At 37.6% G+C, this 19710-nt stretch overlaps 1 protein-coding gene across 1 annotated transcript in view; it reads right to left on the bottom strand.

The window, feature by feature from the left end:
- Positions 1-18846, bottom strand: part of Fhip2a (FHF complex subunit HOOK interacting protein 2A) — a 30266-nt gene extending 11420 nt beyond the window's left edge. Inside the window, exons 1-12 of the mRNA XM_015494871.2 lie at positions 18576-18846; positions 13963-14132; positions 11209-11313; positions 10642-10764; positions 4909-5202; positions 4326-4522; positions 2938-3052; positions 2358-2434; positions 2088-2280; positions 1812-1981; positions 1317-1460; positions 109-199 (exon numbers count right to left, since the gene is read on the bottom strand). Coding sequence (XP_015350357.2) covers positions 109-199; positions 1317-1460; positions 1812-1981; positions 2088-2280; positions 2358-2434; positions 2938-3052; positions 4326-4522; positions 4909-5202; positions 10642-10764; positions 11209-11313; positions 13963-14082 — 1629 coding nt within the window. The 5' untranslated portion in view covers positions 14083-14132; positions 18576-18846. The remainder of the gene's footprint in view (positions 1-108; positions 200-1316; positions 1461-1811; positions 1982-2087; positions 2281-2357; positions 2435-2937; positions 3053-4325; positions 4523-4908; positions 5203-10641; positions 10765-11208; positions 11314-13962; positions 14133-18575) is intronic.
- Positions 18847-19710: the final 864 nt, after the last annotated feature.

The raw sequence follows: 19710 nt of genomic DNA, 5'->3' as shown, positions 1-19710 counted from the left end.
CAACTGGACTACTTGATTTGGGTTAATGGCTGTGGGCAATGAGGCAATGTGACAAGGTATGCAAGTCCACTTAGATCTTATTTCCAAAAATTAATTAATGTCACTGACCTGCCTGTGAGCGTCTCGGAGGTAGGTATCATATCCAGTGCCCTCAACATGGTAGGATGATTTTGCTTCATCCGGGACCAGACAGAGAAAACTTGAATGAAAAAGATCATAATTAAAAACAGAAATACTCTCATAATCCAATAATATTTTCATATCTATTAAAGTATCTAGTAATATCTTAAGTTTATTCAAGTGTTAAAAACAAATGGAGCCAGGTGCAGTGGCACACACCTATGATCCCAACAGATCAGGAGGCTGAGGCAGGAGGATTGTGAGTTCAAAGCCAGCCTCAGCAAAAGTGAGGTGCTAAGCAACTCTCTGAGACCCTGCCTCTCAATAAAATACAAAGAATAGGGCTGGGGATGTGGCTCAGTGGTCGAGTGCCCCCAAGTTCAATCCCTGGTACCTAATAACAAACAAAAAAACAAAAGGAAACTTGAAAAATAAAATTATATTTTAAGTCCTTATTATGAATCAGATTTCCATTCACTGATCAAATACTCTTTGATTATTTAAAGTTTTATTAAACAATGATTAATTGTACTTGACCTAGAAGTAAGTCTAAAAGGGACTTTTGGTTTTCTTTTTAGATTGCTTCACAATGACAGATTGTCATGGTATCTATTAATCTCAGGAAACTAGCTTTTAAGTAATTGAACTTCAGAAATTTTTATGCACCATAATTTTTCATTTGAGCAACATGCAATTTTTTTTCTTTTTAATATCAACTGCCATACCCAGGCCTATCAGTGACAGCACTGAAAGGACAGGGGAAAAAAAGAAACAAATAAAGAAAACTGCCACAGAAAAGGTACTTAAAAAACTGCAAAATCATGAACTAAAAACAAGGAATATCCTATGTTTAACACATGCTTAATAAGCACAGCTTGTCAAATTGGTTATTCTCAAATGTTTTTATAATTGGAAATTACTTAAAATTACGTCTTTTACATATAAAAACCTGGATACGCAAGGATTCAATTAACCACTGCTATTTTTAGAATTATTTTTCTATTAAGCAGAGCTGTTCTCTCGGCATCCACATCTACTCCTAGGCTGTCATGGGCTATATAACAAATTTAAAAAGCTGACATACTCTCTGAAGGAGACTGAGTTCTGAATATATTTCAAACAGTCTAGGAGCAGAGCTAGTATATATTATAAAAACAAATAAAAGAGATATAAGTCAAATTTATATAGCAACTCACCTATTTACAATTTTATGGACTTCAGTTTTCCCATCATTTCTAGGGTGGTCTGGAGTAGCAGGAGGTGAAGAGTTAAGCCACTCTTGGTTTGATAAAATATTATCTGGTGGAATGTCAGTAAATAATGGATCTTCTTCCAGATCTCTATGTTTAATTTAATGATGCATAAAAAAATTATTATGACATTTTCTAAACAAAAGGGTCTTTGCTATGTTCTGAAAAAAATTACATAATTTTTCTAATATAAAAAATTGAGGAATAATGTCTTTTATAAACAAATTACCATTTTATAATAACAATATCAAGACTATGCTAATTTTGTTATGAGGTTTAATGAATGTCTTACAATTTTAAAGGACAGTAGTATCAGGACTTCTGGATTTTACTTTTAAAACTTGTAAGCTATTAGAGGTACTTTTTAAGCATAGGGAAAGAACTAAGAAAGTTCTGTCTCCAAGGTGAACATTCAACTCACAGAATCAAACACATACTTACACTGCTCCTGCTATTAAGCCATTCTCTACCACGTCTTTATCTTCTGGGCACAAAGGTTTATATTCTGTATAGTTTCTTTCTTCAAGATTTCTTAAGACTAAGTTGTAAAGAATATGCTCATTGGGTTTTTGTAGAAGATGTTCAAACATTCTCAATGTCATGATGCTTATCTGAAACCAAAGTTGATAAAAGCTGACTGAAAAATATCTTCACACATATATTAAAATCAGTACTTTAAAGAATCCAAGCCCAATACTAAATCATTACACAACTTACCTCATCAGATATGTGATCGCAATGCTCAATTAACCTATGTCTTAAAGGATGTCTGCTAATTTCCGCCAGAGTTTCTGGTTCCCTCTGTTCTCCAAGGATAAAAACCACCATTTCTTGAAGCAATACATCAGAGGTTACTTGCCGAACGATACGATGAAGCAGAGCAGTTGATGTCAGAATACCCATCTCAGAACTGAGCACAACAAACAGGTCATTAGAGGGCAGAAACGACAGTCTTTTTTTTTTTTTTTAAGATAAGAAGGTACTTACGTTTGCATTAACTGAGGTTCCATAACACCAATGAAAAATCTTTCATGAACAGCTTTGGCAAGAGCAACAGCAGCAGTCTAGAATATAGTATGAGTGTAATTATTTTTTAAGGGAAAGAGATTAATTTGTAATATCAGCAAATCAGTTTGCACTCCCCAAGTTAACATAGAAAGTAAATGCTTGCCTATCAACCAAAAACCTAAATTAGAAGTTAGCTATTTGATTATTCACATTTTTTAATTTCCCAAAATAAGAGGAACAGAATGAAAACATTATCCCAATAACCTTGGGGAAGAATTTAACATCTTCCCCAAAAGGAGAACTAGAGGTAGACAATGTTGTGAAGTCAGTGTTTGTTAACACTATACTAGAATACTCAAAGAAACAGAAAAGGACAGAACTTGAACTTTTGTTGGGTCCAGAATTGTAATACACACATATACACACATATAAAATTTATTTAACTAAACATAGTATCCTACGACAATTAAGATCTACTTGGGGATAAAATTATGGATTCAGACAGATTACTTAGTTGACATATTCTAAAATTATCAATAAAAAATTAAAAACTTCAAACCTTTTGTGCTTCCTTGATGAGTTGATCACAATAATCAAACCAGGAAAGAAATGAAATTAAGGCTCGTTTTCCCGGAAATGCTGAAGCATCTTCTTTGTGACTGTATGAATCCAAGCTGTGGAAGTGAGGGAAACAACAAGCTGGAGTTACTCGAGGGCAGGAGCTCATGCAGCACACATGGGAACGCCAGGGCACAGGGATGAATGAACTCAGAACACACGGTATGGCATGTCCACAGAGGCAATGCTGGATGACAATCACAGGGGACTTTTGGCAGAATCACAGGTAAGAGAAAACCTTTTAAATCAAAGATGTAAATCATTTTCACCCCTAAGTGGGAAAAGAGACTAAAGCAGGATGGAGCAGGAGAAAAAACAATTACACAGCGCCTCATGCTTCTGCCATCAGTCTGACCAAGGGATGGCAGTGAAAGGGGGAGGTTCTCAGCTGCTGGGATGTGACGAAAGGGGGCAACAGAGGATCTGCAAAGAGAAAGCGGCTGCCCAGCTGCTCTTCTGGCCTTAAAATGCAATCCAGTCCCAATGTCTACCTGCAAGGTGACAGAACACAGTCTGGATGGAAAAGCACATGAAAAACAAGGAAGGGTCAAACATCTGGAGAAAAAAAAACAATAAAAGGGAATCATGTCAAAATAGCAGGCTGTTAATAGGTGGTGGGATTATGAGTTATGCTTATGCTGCTTTTTAAAAACTTATAAAATGTTCTACAATAATCATATATTCTTATAAGAACCAAGTGGGGAGTCCAAAAAGGTGGGAAGAGGAATGAAAGAATGAAGTAGGAGACATTCCACTTGAGCAGGCCACAAGACACATGAGACTGCTGTAGAGGCTGTGCGAGTCATTTATCAGAAAAAATAGAGTCCTCTTTTAGATTTTTTTTTTAATAAAAAGAACCAGGTAAAGATACTGGGTATGTTTGTTTAGTTTTTTGTTTGCTTCATAGCATTATGGACTAAATCCACAGGAGCTCTACCACTGAGCTGCATACCCAGCCATTTTCAGTTTTTATTCTGAGACAGTGTCTTGCTAAATTGCCCAGGCTGGCCCTGAACTTGTGAGCCTTCCAAGTAGCTAAGATTACAGGCATGGCCACCACACCATACCACAGTTCCTGGTCTTAATGTAAATCCTTAAAAACTGATCAGCATAATAGACAAAATAAAAGTACCTCAACTATATAACAGCTGGACTGTCCCCACACCACCTTGTTACCACTCGATAAATTTAATGTAAGCCTCCATATTCCATTTAGTGTCATTAGTAATGATCAAAACTAAAGATTTTCATCATTGTGAAATAAAAACATTTTTTCGAATGTAGGTATAAGAAGTCACTTTTAGGGGAAATACAAAGAATGGTGCTTACCCCCAGTTAATTGCTTCCACGGTTTCAATATCTAACGGGTCCACCGACTGAGGTAGGGCCTTGTACAGGGAGGCGAGCCTGTCAGTCAGGAGCTCACACAAGCAAGTGCTCTCAGTAAGGCACTTGGCGGCCGCCGGCTCTGGCAGACTCACCAGCAGCATCAAGCCCTCGCAGGCCTTCACAGCTATTCGGCCATCCTAAGGGGAAAGACATACCCTCCAAGTTGTGAACTAGACACACATCAAGCTGGAAAAACTCAATATAAAAAGATTCAGTGTTTTACATTAAAAAAAGAATAGACTGTTTTCTACTTTATTTATTTTTATTACTTGGGATTGAACCCAGGGGTACTTAAAACTGAGCCACTTCCTCAGCCCTTTTTATATTTTTGTTTTGAGACAGAGTCCTGCTAAGTTGCTCAGGGCCTCGCTAACTTACGGAGGCTGGCTTTGAATTTGAGATTCCTGTCTCATCTCCAGAGTTGCTGGGATCACAGGTCTATGCCACCGTGTCTGATGTTTTCTACTTTACATGCATATTATTGTGATCATGTTAAAGAGAAAAAGTCAAGAGGACGACTCACAGGACTTCTGGTGAGATTTAACAAAGAATTCACTAAATTATAGTCCTGGTTTGGACGAACAACAGGGGCCTCCGGCAGTGAGGTGATACTGAGGTCATCCAAGCTCGTGGACAGGTCGTCCATCTGATGAGGGGGCTCCTCCTCTGACTCTGCGGGCTCTACTCCGGTGGCACCATGCAGGTCCTCTGGCTGATGGGACTGTCCTGTGTCAGCTGACAAGGAATCTTCACCTTTTAATATGTCTTCTGAAATTACATTTGTTGCTCCTTTGGAAGTCAATGATTTCAACTTGTTCTGAAAAGAAATACAAACATATGTATGTTTGTATGTTTGATAAGGTTCACATTATTAAGAACTTTATAACCAGAAATCATACTTTCATGGATTTTTCTATAACTAATATACCACATGTCTAAATAGCCATAAGTATTATGTAAAATGAAAATATCCATTTCTTTTCTCAATTATTTTAAAATTTTTGATGGTGCTAGGGATTGAACCCAGGGCCTCACATGTGCCAGGCAAATGCTCTACACTGAACTACATTCCCAGCCCTTTTTGTTTTCAGACAGGGTCTCACCAAATTGCCCAGGCTGCCCTCAAACTTGTGATCCTCCTGCCTCAGCCTCCCAAGTAGCTTGGATTACAGGTGGGTGCTATTGTGCCCAGCTTTGGACTTTTAACAAACCATGCTTTATATATAATTTTACAATTGCATAGAAATTAATGATACTCTTCATATTAACTACAAAATGTTTTACCCCTTACCATAATGAAAAATATTAAAGATAACTATTTGACCACAATTAAAACCAACTAATAATAGTGTGTGCGTGTGAGGGGGTTCAATTATAGTTATTTTTTTCTTTATTACTAGGCTACTGTAAATACAGTGTCTCATTGGCAATTCTTCAAAGATCATGGGGGTAGAAGACATAAAATTAAAAACAAAAATACTTTAAAGTTCAAAAGTTCAGTTAAAAAGTTAGACTTAATTACAATTTCCACCAAAGTACTCAAATTTTCTTAAATATATATGAACTTCTTCCTTATACTTCCTTATCCTTCGGCTTCATAAAAATATAAGAAATCACTCTGAGACATTTTTATTTGTATCTGAGGATAAGAAAATGTACTTGAAATGTTGGTGCCCTCTTCCACACACCCAAAGAAAATCTTAACTGCTGTAAATGATTAGTTTCAAGGGAAAATGCTATTTCCACTTAAATGTAAGAGTAAATATCAGATCACACAGACAAGCTAAGGCGATCACAGGCAGCTTCCACACAAGGCCACCACAGCACTTGCTCATCTCAGGAGCTCGTTAAGGCTGAAGGAAGTCAAGGTACTACTTCCAAAGTTACCATGATTATACATCACTTTTACTGCTCCTAAGTTTTGTTTAGACCAATCTTCTTGAGAAATTGAGCACACATGTATTAGAAGAAAACAACTCTATGGAACCTAGTGGATACGCCAAATAATTCCCCCTTTTTTTTTTTTTTTTTTACAAATTCAACTTCAAATCAAAGTCTTTATGAAAGTAAGATATTTCACTCCATCTAAAATACTAAATATTGTTGGGAAAACTATCTTGAATAAGAACAAGAAGAAGAAACTCTCCATATAGCAGTGTTTCTCAAAGTATAATCCAAGACTGTTGGCACCCTGGTCTTCTGTGGGGCTTGACAAAAAAACAGATTCCTGGGTCCTGACCTGCTGAGAATGTCTAGAGGTGGAACCAAGGAATCTGCATTTAGACAAGTTCCCTAGGTGATAGCAACTGCTGCCCAACTCTTGTAAAGTGCTTCCACTAAAAATGTCTCTTTCCATGTAAGGGATCTCACTGGTTTTCACAACACTTTTGGACACACAACTGTTGAACCTCTAAAAACCCAGACTTCCCTCCTAGATCACAGATTAGCAATACCAACCACCTGCTCATTGTCTCAGGGAATCATGGTAGAGTACTCAAAGCATCCAGAACCAAAATTATCCTCTTTCCCTCAAAACAAGCTCCTTTGGGGCTCCTTTCTTTCCATGGGCAGCAGCAGCTTGACTAGTTCAGGATCTGCTTCCTGTACCTTAGCAGTTATACAGCCAGGTAGCGCTTACCTCCAGGTCTTCATCTCAACCCTCTTGCTGCAACTCAGGTACAGTTCTTTTTTTTTTTGGTGGGGGATACAGGCCATTGAACTCAGGGGCATTTGACCACTGAGCCACATCCCCAGCCCTATTTTGAGGTTTATTTAGAGACAGTGTCTCTGTCTCAGTTGCTTAACACCTCGCTTTTGCTGAGGCTGGCTTTGAACTTGCAATCCTCCTGCCTTATCCTCCCCAGCTATTGGGATTACAGGCATGTGCCACTGCACCTGCAGTTATAGTTCTTATTATTTCTTGTCGGGGTTACTCTGGCAGCTTCCAAGTTAGTTTCCCCATTTTTCTCTCTCCTACCAAAGGAACCCATTGTATAAAGTGCTGCTACCAATTTCATTTCTTTGTGTTTTGGGGTTTTTTTGTTTTGTTTTTTGATGCTAAGAATTGAACCCAGGTATGCTTAACCACTGAGCCACATCCCCAGCCCATTTTATTTTTTTATTTTGAGACAGGGCCTTGCTAAGTTGCTGAAGCTGGCTTTGAACTTGCAATCCTCCTGAGTGGCTAGGATTTAGGCATGTGCCACTGTGCCTGGCCCCAATTTCACTTCTTAAGGGACAGAGACTGTCATGTAATAATATTTCTGCTCAAGAAATATTGGTGGCTCCCCAGTGTCCACAATTAAGCATGAATCTCCATCCTGCCATTCAAAGCCTTTGGCAGCTCCTAGCCTGTCCAGGCTACTCTTACACATCTTAGTGTTTTCTGAACATATTTTATTTCTTATGTTCACCTAATCTTACCTAAACATCCATCAAGGCTCATTTCAAAGGTGACCTCTTTCATGAAGTCTTTTCTGATGACCTAGAACAAATGTCACTCTTCATCCTGTGAGCACTTAGGGAATTTCATTTGAATCATTTTTATGATCTTCATCTTATTTCACCCTCTATCCCAGTATCTGAACATTGATCGTCCCCTCTTCATCACACTGTAAACAACTTTGGGCAAAAACTATTTCTAACACAACTATCATATGTATGCACTTGGCCCATAGTAGGTGCATGTACTAGCTGATACGAATGAAAGAGATTTGACTTCAGGGGACACATGCTTGAGAACTGCAAAATATTTTCACTACCATCTGTACTTAAAGTATAAAACTGCATTTCTCTAAAGATCCATTCTTTCAAAGGTTAATTAAGCAGTTATTATACTGTACTAAATACTAAAGAAGCTAGGGAAAACCAAAGATTAATAAGACAGAGTCCTTGTCCTCAAGGAACTTATTGACCAGCAGGAGAATATGAAAGGCACATAAATAACTCCAATGCTAGGAATGCTGTAATAACTGACATTAAAAGCTTGTGAATATAAGTATTTGTTCAAAAAAGTGGAGACATGTACCACCTCAGGCTTTGGAGAAATATGTGCTATAAAAATGCTGCAAAGGGGCTGGGATTGTGGCTCAGCGGTAGAGTGCTCACCTAGCATGGGCAGGACCTGGGTTCGATCCTCAGCACCACATAAAAATAAAGGCATTGTGTTGTGTCCATCTACACCTAAAAAATAAATATTTTAAAAAATGCTGCAGAAAGCAGGCATGTCACCATTCTGAAGGGTGTTCTTCATAGTGGTTTAAATGTAAGTTTCTCTGAAGGCAGGAACAAAAAGTACATCTCATCATTTCTACCTATAGGCCTGAGAACTTCTTCTGCTTCTGACTTGTAGCTACGTACTTCTGAAACAAGTTTTAGAAATTTTAAGAAAGAAAGAAATCAAACTTAAGTTTGGGGGAAAATCCATACATCTAAAGTACACAAAGGATCTAAGAAAACATTAGCAAAAATGAACTTTGAGAAGAAAAATCTCATACTCAAACTGATCTATTTATTATAAATATAGAAAAAACTAAAAGAACTGACAAATATTTAGAAATATAAATCATAAGACTATTTAAATCATTTTGAATCAAACTTGTAAAATAACAATGTATAAAATATTATGCACATCATGAAAAACAGGCATTTACAGTCTTTAACACTACCTACAAATTAAAATTCATATAAATTTTGTCCCTAAACCACTTACCTACCTTCAGTTAACAGTGCCTATTAGGGTCCTAAATTATTTCTTCAAAAGTGTGAGTAGAAGACAAACTCATCTATAGTTTGATGGCTAACAAATAAACACACACACACACACACACACACACACACAGACACACCAAAAAAAACCTTGATTACTCTCAGTGCTGGGTGAGGACAGGGAACAAAAGGAACTTCCATATATTGTTGGGATGTGAGATGATAAAACCACTTTGGAGAACAGTTTAGCAGTATCTTATGAAAATAAATACATTTATATATGTATACAGTAACTAGTAATCCTGCCTCTAAGAATATTTCCAAGTGAAATGAAAATCTAAATTCAGACAAAAATCTGTGTGTGAATGTTTGCAGTAGCTTTTGTCGTAACTGCTCCAAACAGGAAACAACCCAAAGTCCCCAACTGATGAACCAAAACCTGTGGCACACAGGGACCTACTCACCTGAACAAGGGAACCAGAGCCTGGACAGATGTTGGCTGCACTGAGCTAGGTGGAAAAGCAGGCTCACATGCTTTTGAAAAGAGAATTGTCAAGACAGAAAACAGGCCATTACTGCTGGAGGCTGGGAGCGGAGGCATGGACAGCCAAGGGCCTGGGGGTGGGAGATGGGGGGCAACCTTGTGCCTAGATTGTGGTGGTGGTTACCCTGTTTTATGTGTTTGTCAGTTCACAGAGCTATAGACCAAAAAGAGTAAATCGTGATGCACATAACTTACACCTTAATCTAAAATGAAAGACAGACAAAAGAGATTTTTTTTTTTTTAAATAAAAACACTGTAGCTATTTTTTTTAACATACTCCTGTTTTCACTACTGGAAACAAAGAAAGCAAATGCAATCAAAGAGTGCACAAAATTTAATTTATACTTCAAGACTGAAAGTGAAGTCCAAAACATCAACTGACTTTAAGTAAACGATGATTTGATGATTATGGCTATAAAAACAGCACAAATAACTAGAGCAAACCCAACTGCCATATGAGGTTGAAGAGTGATTTTTCACAACTTGTCCAAATCTGCACATGTCCTCCTTGCCCCACGCTAGATTACCCCATCACACAGTGGAGCAAGCCTGGCTGAATCCGCCTGATCTGAACTGTGGTGACTTCTCCAACAAGCTGTAATCAGATACTCAGTTGGTATCTGTCCAGACCTGGTACCGTCCTACGTATCTGGCTCAACTGCATTCTTTGAAAATCTCTTTTTCCCAGGAGATTTCAAATTAGAATAAACAGTGATTTTTTTAAATATTTATTTTTTAGTTATAGGTGGACACAATATCTTGATTTTATTTTTATGTGGTGCTGAGGATCGAACCCGGTGCCTCACGCATGGTAGGTGAGCGCTCTACCTCTGAGCCACAACCCCAGCCCCAAAACAGTGATCTTAAATGAAAAACAATTCTGTGAAATGAAACAAGCTTTCTGTTAACTTGCAAAGTGTAATTCCTCCTTAGCTTACTCACAGAACTCAATTTTCATAATGATCTGCATGGAAGCATATTTGGGGTTTGAGAAGCATAACATACCTCCAGAAAAAAGTTAACCAAGTAGGGATCCTGTTTCAGCTTCGCACACACAATGCAGAGGAACTGAATCTCTTCATTTTCGGTTGGTGTTGCAAGGACTTCACCACAGAGTCGAATCAGTTTCTGTCAAAAACATTTTTAAAACCTTGAAAAAGTATGCAAATAGCCATTCATTTACTTTAAGGATATTTAAATATTTCAACTAATGCAAATACCTTGCATGAATTAGAACACTAGCAATATTTATAATCACATATAAAAATAAACTTAGTAATAGTAAATTTTTCAAGTTCATTAATTTAAAATTTTAATGGGGTACATAATAAACTCTTTTCACAATATCATAGACATAAAGTAAAAAAAATATAATAATGTATGAAACTTGAAGAGAAATAAAAAGACATAAAGTACAAGTAATATAACCATATATAATGAAAACTCAAGTATTTGCTAATTTGCTTGTTATTTTTAGAATAATTTCCTTTATTGACTTTATTCTTGGGAAAATATCAAAATTATTCTATACAAAAGAAATCAAAATGATTTCATGCAAGGGGAACAACAGACCTGCACTGGCCTATGCACATTGATATGTGGAAGCAGAGGCTGCCGGATTCTTCCCAGGAGCTTAGTGTAGAACACCAAAACCTGCTGTTTCATTCCTGGAGGGCACTGGTTAGGAAGGAAAGCAAACGGGAAGAGAACAGTAATGCAAACACACCTGAAAGCCTAACACAGAGGAGGAGGGACACTTGCAAATGCGTTCCACCTCCAAAAGACAAAATGCAGTTGGCCACTGACTTTGTCAGAACAAAATTTTCAATTAATATTAAGGTCTGGTATTCTAGAAAAAAAAATTATACATCTGAGTCCATAATATAGTGCAGAAAACTATAGCTTCGAGTGATTACAAACAATGATAATATGTTGCTAAGATTGGTTCAGGCAACATTAACCTGTAAATGGGAGGGTAACACAAAACTATAGTAGTTGATGCCCTGCTGGAGCAAAGGCAGAAGCTTCTGACTTACACTAATGACAGGTAATCAATAACATTCTATTATCCGAACACAGGAGCAAGAAAGCCTCCTAATACACAAATGTAAAATGAATCCTATGGTACACACTGTTGTGATTTATTCTAAATTTGCTGCAAAAGTATTTACAATGTGATAATTATAGGCAAAGAATATTCACTAAGGAAGTATTTGTAACATGCCACTTATTTTAAGTATTTGCTGAAAAGTAGGTAAACCTAATGATAACTCACACTGTAGATGAAGAGAACATGAATCAGCAGCTTACATGTTCTATAATTAAGCACTGATACTTCCTTCCATTTAAAATATGATCATAAAAGGAATCTTCCCAAACCATCATCATAGATGTGCTACCTGGAAATAGTATAAACTGTAATCTCAAGGACAATTTTTTTTTTTTTTTTGTACCGGGGACTGAACCCAGGGGCACTTAACCTCTGAGCCACATCCCCAGCCCTATCTATTTTTTATTTTGAGTCGTGGTCTCATTAAGTTGCTTAGGGCTTTGCTAAATTGCTGAGGCTAGTCTCAAAAGGGTATCCTCCTGCCTCAGCCTCCTAAGCCACTGGGATTATAGGATGTGCCACCACACCAGGCTACAAAACGATATATTTTTTAATAATTTTTTTTCATAATACCTTTATTCTATTTATTTGTTTTTATGTGGTGCTGAGGATTGAACCCAGGGCCTCACACATGCTAGGCAAGTGGTCTACCACTGAGCTACAGCCCCAGCCCATACAATGATATTTTTTAAGATAATAAGTTTCTTGCACTATTCAGGTAAAATGCTAATAATATTTATAACCACCTGTATCAAAATAAATTTACTAGGAGTACAATTACTTATACAGTTTAGTATTGTAGAATCACTTTCTCCAAGGATAGGGGTTGGGGAGACAGATAGGAAGACAATGAATTACAGGTTTTTAGGAATTTGTGGCTTAGAAAATATAAAGTGAATGCATTTAACCTAAAATTGAAATGTATTATACACTTTAAAACTAGTCGGAACTCTCTTTGGTATTAAAGTGTGTCCATTATCGTTTCAGTTTGCCTTTCACATGTTATAGAAATTCACAGAATAGAATCAGAGATTTTTAGAGTTAGGGGAGGCTCCTGATCAATCACTTCCATGCTCTTTTTTTTTTTTTTTTTAAAGCAGAGAGAGATAATTTTTTAATATTTATTTTTTAGTTTTCGGTGGACACAACATCTTTATTTTATTTTTATGTGGTGCTGAGGATCGAATCCAGTGCCTCGCGCATGCCAGGCGAGCACGCTACCGCTTGAGCCACATCCCCAGCCCCACTTACATGTTCTTAAAGAGCAGGAAGATTAATCAAAGAGACTTGCCAAAGGTCACAGTGTGTCAGTGACAAAGCCGAAAAGGGAAGCAAGGCCTCCTACCCAACCCTAGGCTCCTCCTCTTCCCTCACACTACCACGTGGTCTCAAAACTGCTCTAAGTACAGTCATGCACTGCGTGACTTCATTTCAAAGATGAGCCACATATATAAGGATGATCACCATTAGCTTAAAATGGTGCTGAGAAATTCCCATCACCTACTTTTACTATACCTTTTCTATGTTTCAATCCCCACCAGTGTGTTACAACTGCCTACTGTTCAGTACAGTAGCATGCTGCATAGGTTTGTAGCCTAGGAGCAACAGGCTGGACCATATAGCCTCGGCGCGTGGTAGGCTATACCATGAAGGTCTGGGTAGGCACACAGGAAATCACCCAATGACACATTTCTCAGAACATATCCCTGTCATTTAGTGATGCATGAATATAATTTGAAAGTTTCATGGCATAAAATGTTATTTACAGGACAGTATTACCTTTGCAAAGATATTTTCAAAATTCATTAGGCCTAAAATTTTGAATTGGTTCCACTCATCAGTTCGTTTAAATGTCAGTATAATCAGTGACATTCTCTTCCAGGACTGTGAAAAATAATTTTTGTAACCCAATTGTCCCTAGGTTTTTTCCCATTTTCTTTGATTTTGGGCACATGGACTTGAGTTTATTTTCATGAAAGTTTACCCTGGAATCTAAGTGGTCCAGGTACCAGCTGTTGTCTGGAGCACTTGGGAGCTTTGCTATCTCAAAGGATGGCACCTTTGTACAGGCCATACAACGTTTATGTCCCAGGATCTGGACTTGAATCCTGCCATGTGTGATATGGACCTCTATAATTTAACTGGCCATTTCTTTATCTCTAAGACATCATGTATGTATTACATGCCCAAGAACATGTTGTGGAGTAGGAACTTACATCAGCTTTCCCTAAGGTATATAATGTTTCCAAGATCTTGTGATGGAGCAAATATTCCATACATGGCCCCGTCTCTCCGGATTCCCGCTCATTTTCTTCCTGAACCAGTATATCTAACATCTGTTCCAGATGGGATGGAATGTTCGTGTCAGTCACTGGGGCTTTGTCATCTGGATAGTGAAAAACAAGCTCATCAAAGAAATATTCAAACATTTTAAACTGCATATTTGCACCTAAAACAACCTCTATTTTTCCCTATTCCTATTCACACAGAGAAAAATCTGAACTTATGTTAGGTCTATATACATGGTATGATGACCTTTGTGAGAATTAAGATGATGCTATTCCATATTCTTATTCAAAAACTCAGATTCTGAAATAAATTCTATCAGCTAATATTCATCCATGATAATATAGAGTGAGTCATTTATGTGGAAAATGGGAAGATAATTGGTAAAATATATGTAACATAAAAATTTTCTATGTACCTGTAATTTGCCTTTTTTTTCCCCACATAGTTTAGAAGATGTGAATAATTTTAAGTCTCTTCATATAAAAATAGGTTGGCTTTGACTATTGAGCTGAGAAACCCAGGACATATGGAAATGACAGGTTCTGTTTTTTTATTGCTACTACAATTACTTTGTAGCTTTGGGAAGTCGGTCACTTAATGCCCTCAATCCATCTCCATCTTTTAAAATATGAGGAGCCAAAAGGAAACCTACTATTAAAATTTCTGACATCTCCTCTCATTAATAATAGCTAGTACCAAAGTTCGTTTTTCAAAGTTGCTTCTCAGAATTCTTACTAAAATTACAGATTAAAAAAAATAGAAGTTGGATATTTTTAACATCACAGTTGGACTTGGTTTTACTCATCTTTCCATACTGCATGAGGGTTAAATTATTCTTAATAAAATACAAAACATTATAGGCCATTTAAATACAAAATATTTTAGGAAATGCCAAGCTCTAAGTTCACTTAATCCTTCTACAGCTTGTGCAACACAACCCCGATGAGCTATGTATTGATACATTGCTTCATACATAAGCACATATGGGTACATAAGCACAGTTAACCATAAAACTAAGCTGGATGCAGAAAACAGCGGAAAGAGAAGGGTCACCCTCGATTCCCAGGAGAATACACATATCTAATTTGATATGGTATGGACAGTTGTGAAAAGCACTTGGACTCAAGTAGTGGTTGTTACTTTTAGCTGGATGACTCAGTATAGATTATTCAAGCCTCAGTCACCAACATCTATAAAACACAACTAAAATACAACAGTATGTGCTATTATGTTTTCAGTGAAATAACACATGTGAAGTCCAGTGCCTTAGCATACAGTAAAAATTCAAGAAATGTTAGCTTATTAGGTCTAATTCTGTATTCTTCTAAAATGAGCAACCTCGCACTAATATAAGATGATTTATAAATTTGTTTGTAATTTGATTTTTAAAAATGTTTTCCCTATAAATATATAGCTAAGTATAAAATACTCCAGGAAACAATGAGTGTTCAAGCATGATTTGATTATAACTACTTATGGGGAGAAAGTGACCAGAAAGACTTTTTAATTTAAGAAGTAAATTAACTAAATTTAATTTGACAGTATCAAAATCCTAGCTCTTTGGAAGATAAGACTTAGTTTCAGCCATCTAAACTATCAATGTCCTTGTACCTCAGCACATGCTAAGCCTTCCACCTGAAATGCCTTCACTCTCCCGTCTACCTCACGAACTCCTACTCATCCTTTACAGCCCAGCCCGGGTCAGACACTGCTGTTTCTATTTCTTCCTTCCTCATTCTCTTTCTGTACCTGACACTCTTCTTGACTGAGGTTTTGTTATTTATCCCTTACTTCATTGCAACATACACACTTGTTTCTGCTACTAGGTGGGGAAAACAACTTTTAAAGCAAGAACCTGTGCATTTCTTTAAAGTCCTGAAGAAGGAAAAAAAAAAAAATCACAAGGGCTAACTAGGAAGAGTCATTTGAAAAATGCAGATATATTTAAAAAACAAACAAAAAAATCACTTTTGTAGATCTGTTTGCTAAACAAATGAGTTAAAAACTAAATTTTACATTTAAAGGTATATATATTTTTCCTAATTTTTACTCATTGCATAAATATGAAGTTGTGCTATTAATGCAGGGATGCTCCTTCTTTTCTGTTGTGTTTACAGCTGCTTTTGTGTTGTGACAGCAGAGCTGAACAGCTGGAAAGGAGACTGTATGGCTGACAAGGCCTCAAGCATTTTGCTCTCTGACCCTTTACAAAAAACTTGTCAATTCAAAGGGGATGCGGGGTGGGGAGCATGGGAGGAATAGATGAACTTTAGATAGGGCAAAGAGGAGGGAGGAGAAGGGAGAGGGCATAGGGGTAGGAAAGGCGGTGGAATGAGATGGACACCATTATCCTAGGTACATGTATGAAGATACGAATGGTGTGGCTGTACTTTGTGTACAACCAGAGACATGAAAATTGTGCTCTAAGTGTGTATTATAAATTGAATTGCATTCTGCTGTCATATATAACAAATTAGAATTTAAAAAAAAAAGCTTGCCAATCCTTGATGAAATCTATTCACATTCCCCATATTTATCCTCCATTCTTTCTATTCAGTGAGAAAAACAGAAGCAACCAGAAGGTAACTTGTAGACTCCCTATCCAACTTACCCACCTGCTGCACTGGTCCTAGTTCTGCTTCCTCCCTTGTTTTGGCAGGAAGTGTCCAGTGCCTGCCGAAGGATGGGCATCCACCAACACACTGGATCCTAACACTCTTGCCGACTAAAGGTACTACTCAGAAACCACCTTGGTTGTTCTTGCACCCACCTTGTCCTCTACTAGAATGTTGCCACCGAAGTACAAAACTGCCACGTCTTACATCTTTATAAAAACAAAAACCCCCCTCTTGCCCCCAATCTCCCTCTTGCTTTATGCTAGCACACCTCGAGAGAGCAGTCTACACACATTGTCTATACCTGCTTTCCACCCATTTTCTCCTACATTTACTCCAGTCAGTACTTCTCTTTTCTAGGTGCCATTAAAATGGATTTTATCAAAAACATTAATGAGGTCTGGGGTTGTGGTTCAGAGGTAGAGTGCTCGCCTAGCATGCATGAGGCACTGGGTTAGATTCTCAGCACCACATGAAAATAAATATTTTAAAAAGAACAAAACACTAATGAATCTGGGCATGGTGGTGCATGCCTGTTATCCCAGAGACTCGGGAGGCTGAAGTGGGAGGATCTTGAGTTTAAAACCAGCCTCAACAATAGAGAGGCACTAAGCAACTCAGTGAGACACCATCTCTAAATAAAATATAAAATAGGGCTGGGGATGTGGCTCAGTGGTCGAGTGCCCCTGAGTTCAATCCCTGGTACCCCCCTCCCCCCGCAAAAAAATAAAAACCCCACTAATGAGCTCCTTGTAGCTAAAGCCAGTGATCCATTTTTCGTCTTCATTAGCCTGCCATCAGCATCATGAGACAGAATGGACTCCTCTTCTTTAAGCACACCATTTTCTCCTGGCTGTCTTCTACCTCACTGAGAAAAGCAGTTTGCTTTACTGTTATCCTCCCCTTCCCAACCTCTGAACACTGAGCCCAAAGGTGTTTTTTGAATACCTTCTCTTTCATCTCTCCTTCCTCCCTAGACACGTGGCTTTAAATCCTACTGACATACTGATGACTCAATTTCCTATCTCTGAAGTCTAGATGCCTGTTGGAAATTGTCTACTTGATAAATCCAACTACTTGATGGGCTTCTCAAACTTAACAAGTCCAGAATTCTCTTCCAAACCCCCTCTTCCCTCAGAGCTCCTATTCTCAGTAAGTGGCACCTCTAATTTTCCAGCTTCTTAGGCCCAAACCTTTAGTTATCTCCTTTGACTCTTACATCCTCATATCTAGTATCCACCAACCAACCTTCCTTCAAAATACATTCAGAATACAATCAATTCTTACCTTTTCCACCCAATCTAAGTCACTATGATCTCTCGCTTGGACAATCCTTGCCTGACCCTTCCACCAGCTGTAACCCACTGTCCCTTCAATCTAATCTTTCTCATAGGTCAAAGTGATTGGGACTTGCCAAGCAGGCAGCCTGCTCCAGCCCCAGGGTTTGTGACCTTGGTCCTCTGCCTGGGACACTCCCCCAGTTATCCAGCTGGCTTAGTTCCTCTCTTCTTTAGATTTCAGCTCAGATCACTTTGGATGTTGTGGCTTTCTCTAACTTAAAATAGATAACTGCCCATTGTTACCCCAGACACATACTTCTAACTCCATAGTTGGCCTTATTCTCCCCTTTATACCATCTGGAACACTATGAATCTGTCCATTATTGTTTGCCTCTCTGCTAATCAATCCATAGAATCTATCAGGACAGGGAGTTGTCTGACTATTCTATCCCCCATTGCCTAGAGCAATGCCTGACACGTAAATGCTCAAAAAGATACATTTTAAAATGAATAAATGAAGATAAAAGACAAAGTAAAGTTAAAAATGTTTAAAATTAAATATAAACTAATTTTGAAATTTTATTTTAAAACATATTTTAGTATACCCATAAATTTTGCTTAATTAATATCAGCATCATTCCTTACCTGAAGTCTCTATGTAGTAATGGGTAATTGCCTTCCAGTGATAAACAAAATCTTCTTGTAGAGGAAGAGAAGGAGCGAGCTATACAAAAACAAAGAGACCAAACATTTATGAACATGGCATTAAAAGTTCCCTATAAAGTCTAACTCTATGTATTATGCTAACGCAGATTTAACAGGGTTGAGCTTTAATTTGACTTGATGCCAGATATCAAAGAAACAAAATGAGTTGGATTCAAGAATTAAAAATGATTTATTCAAAAAGAGGAAAATCACATTTATCAACATTATTAAAACATGATATTGGGCTTTGCCCCTTCCCTGTAAATCTGTGGCTTCAAAAGTAGCTATATTAAACAAAAACACAGCAATATTCTATACTGAGGGGTCAGCAAAATCAAATTATTGAGGGGACTGGGGTGGTGGCTCAGTGTTAGAGTGCTTCCCAAGCATGTATATGAGGCACTAGGTTCGATTCTCAGCACCTCATATAGATAAATAAAATAAAGGTCCACTGACAACTAAAAGATATTTTTAAAAAATCAAATTATTGATAACCAGAGATCTTTGTACTTAGGACTTTGAAATACAGAGTGGTAAAGAGCTGCTATGCAATTAGTTACACATCACCACTATTAAAACACACAGCAAAAGCAAAGTCATAATCAGATTAAACTGTTCCCTACTTTTGGTGACATATTGATGCAAATCTTTTTGTGTTTAAGCCTGGATTCGGCAATGCATCAAAATAACTACATGAATGAGACGCTACCGATTTAAATTCCACAAAGTCAAAGATGTTTTACATTTTAAGCTTTGAAATTCACTTCAGAAGTTTTAGACCAAAATTACATCTCTCAGTCATCTTCCTGCAAATGGACAAGCATTTCAAATGTATGTGCCTTCCCCAACATATTCTTTTCCTTAGAGAGAGAGAGAGCGAGTGCTCGCCCAGCCATACTGTTGTCAATTTTTGTAAGAAGTACAGAGTTGACGCAGCTTTAAGAACAACCAGGCTTCTCTTCTGGGAACCTGCAGGGCAGCAGAGGAATCTCCCACTTTCATATGCTTCCTCCAACCAGACGGCCTAAGGGAGGTCAGGTTACTCTGTACTCCTGCTTGTTCCACTTTGACTTCT

Source organism: Marmota marmota, unplaced genomic scaffold (genome assembly GCF_001458135.2).
Source record: "Marmota marmota marmota unplaced genomic scaffold, marMar, whole genome shotgun sequence".
Classification (NCBI taxonomy): domain Eukaryota; kingdom Metazoa; phylum Chordata; class Mammalia; order Rodentia; family Sciuridae; genus Marmota; species Marmota marmota.
The sequence above is the reverse complement of the archived record's forward strand: the minus strand, read 5'-3'. Positions and strand labels throughout refer to the sequence as shown.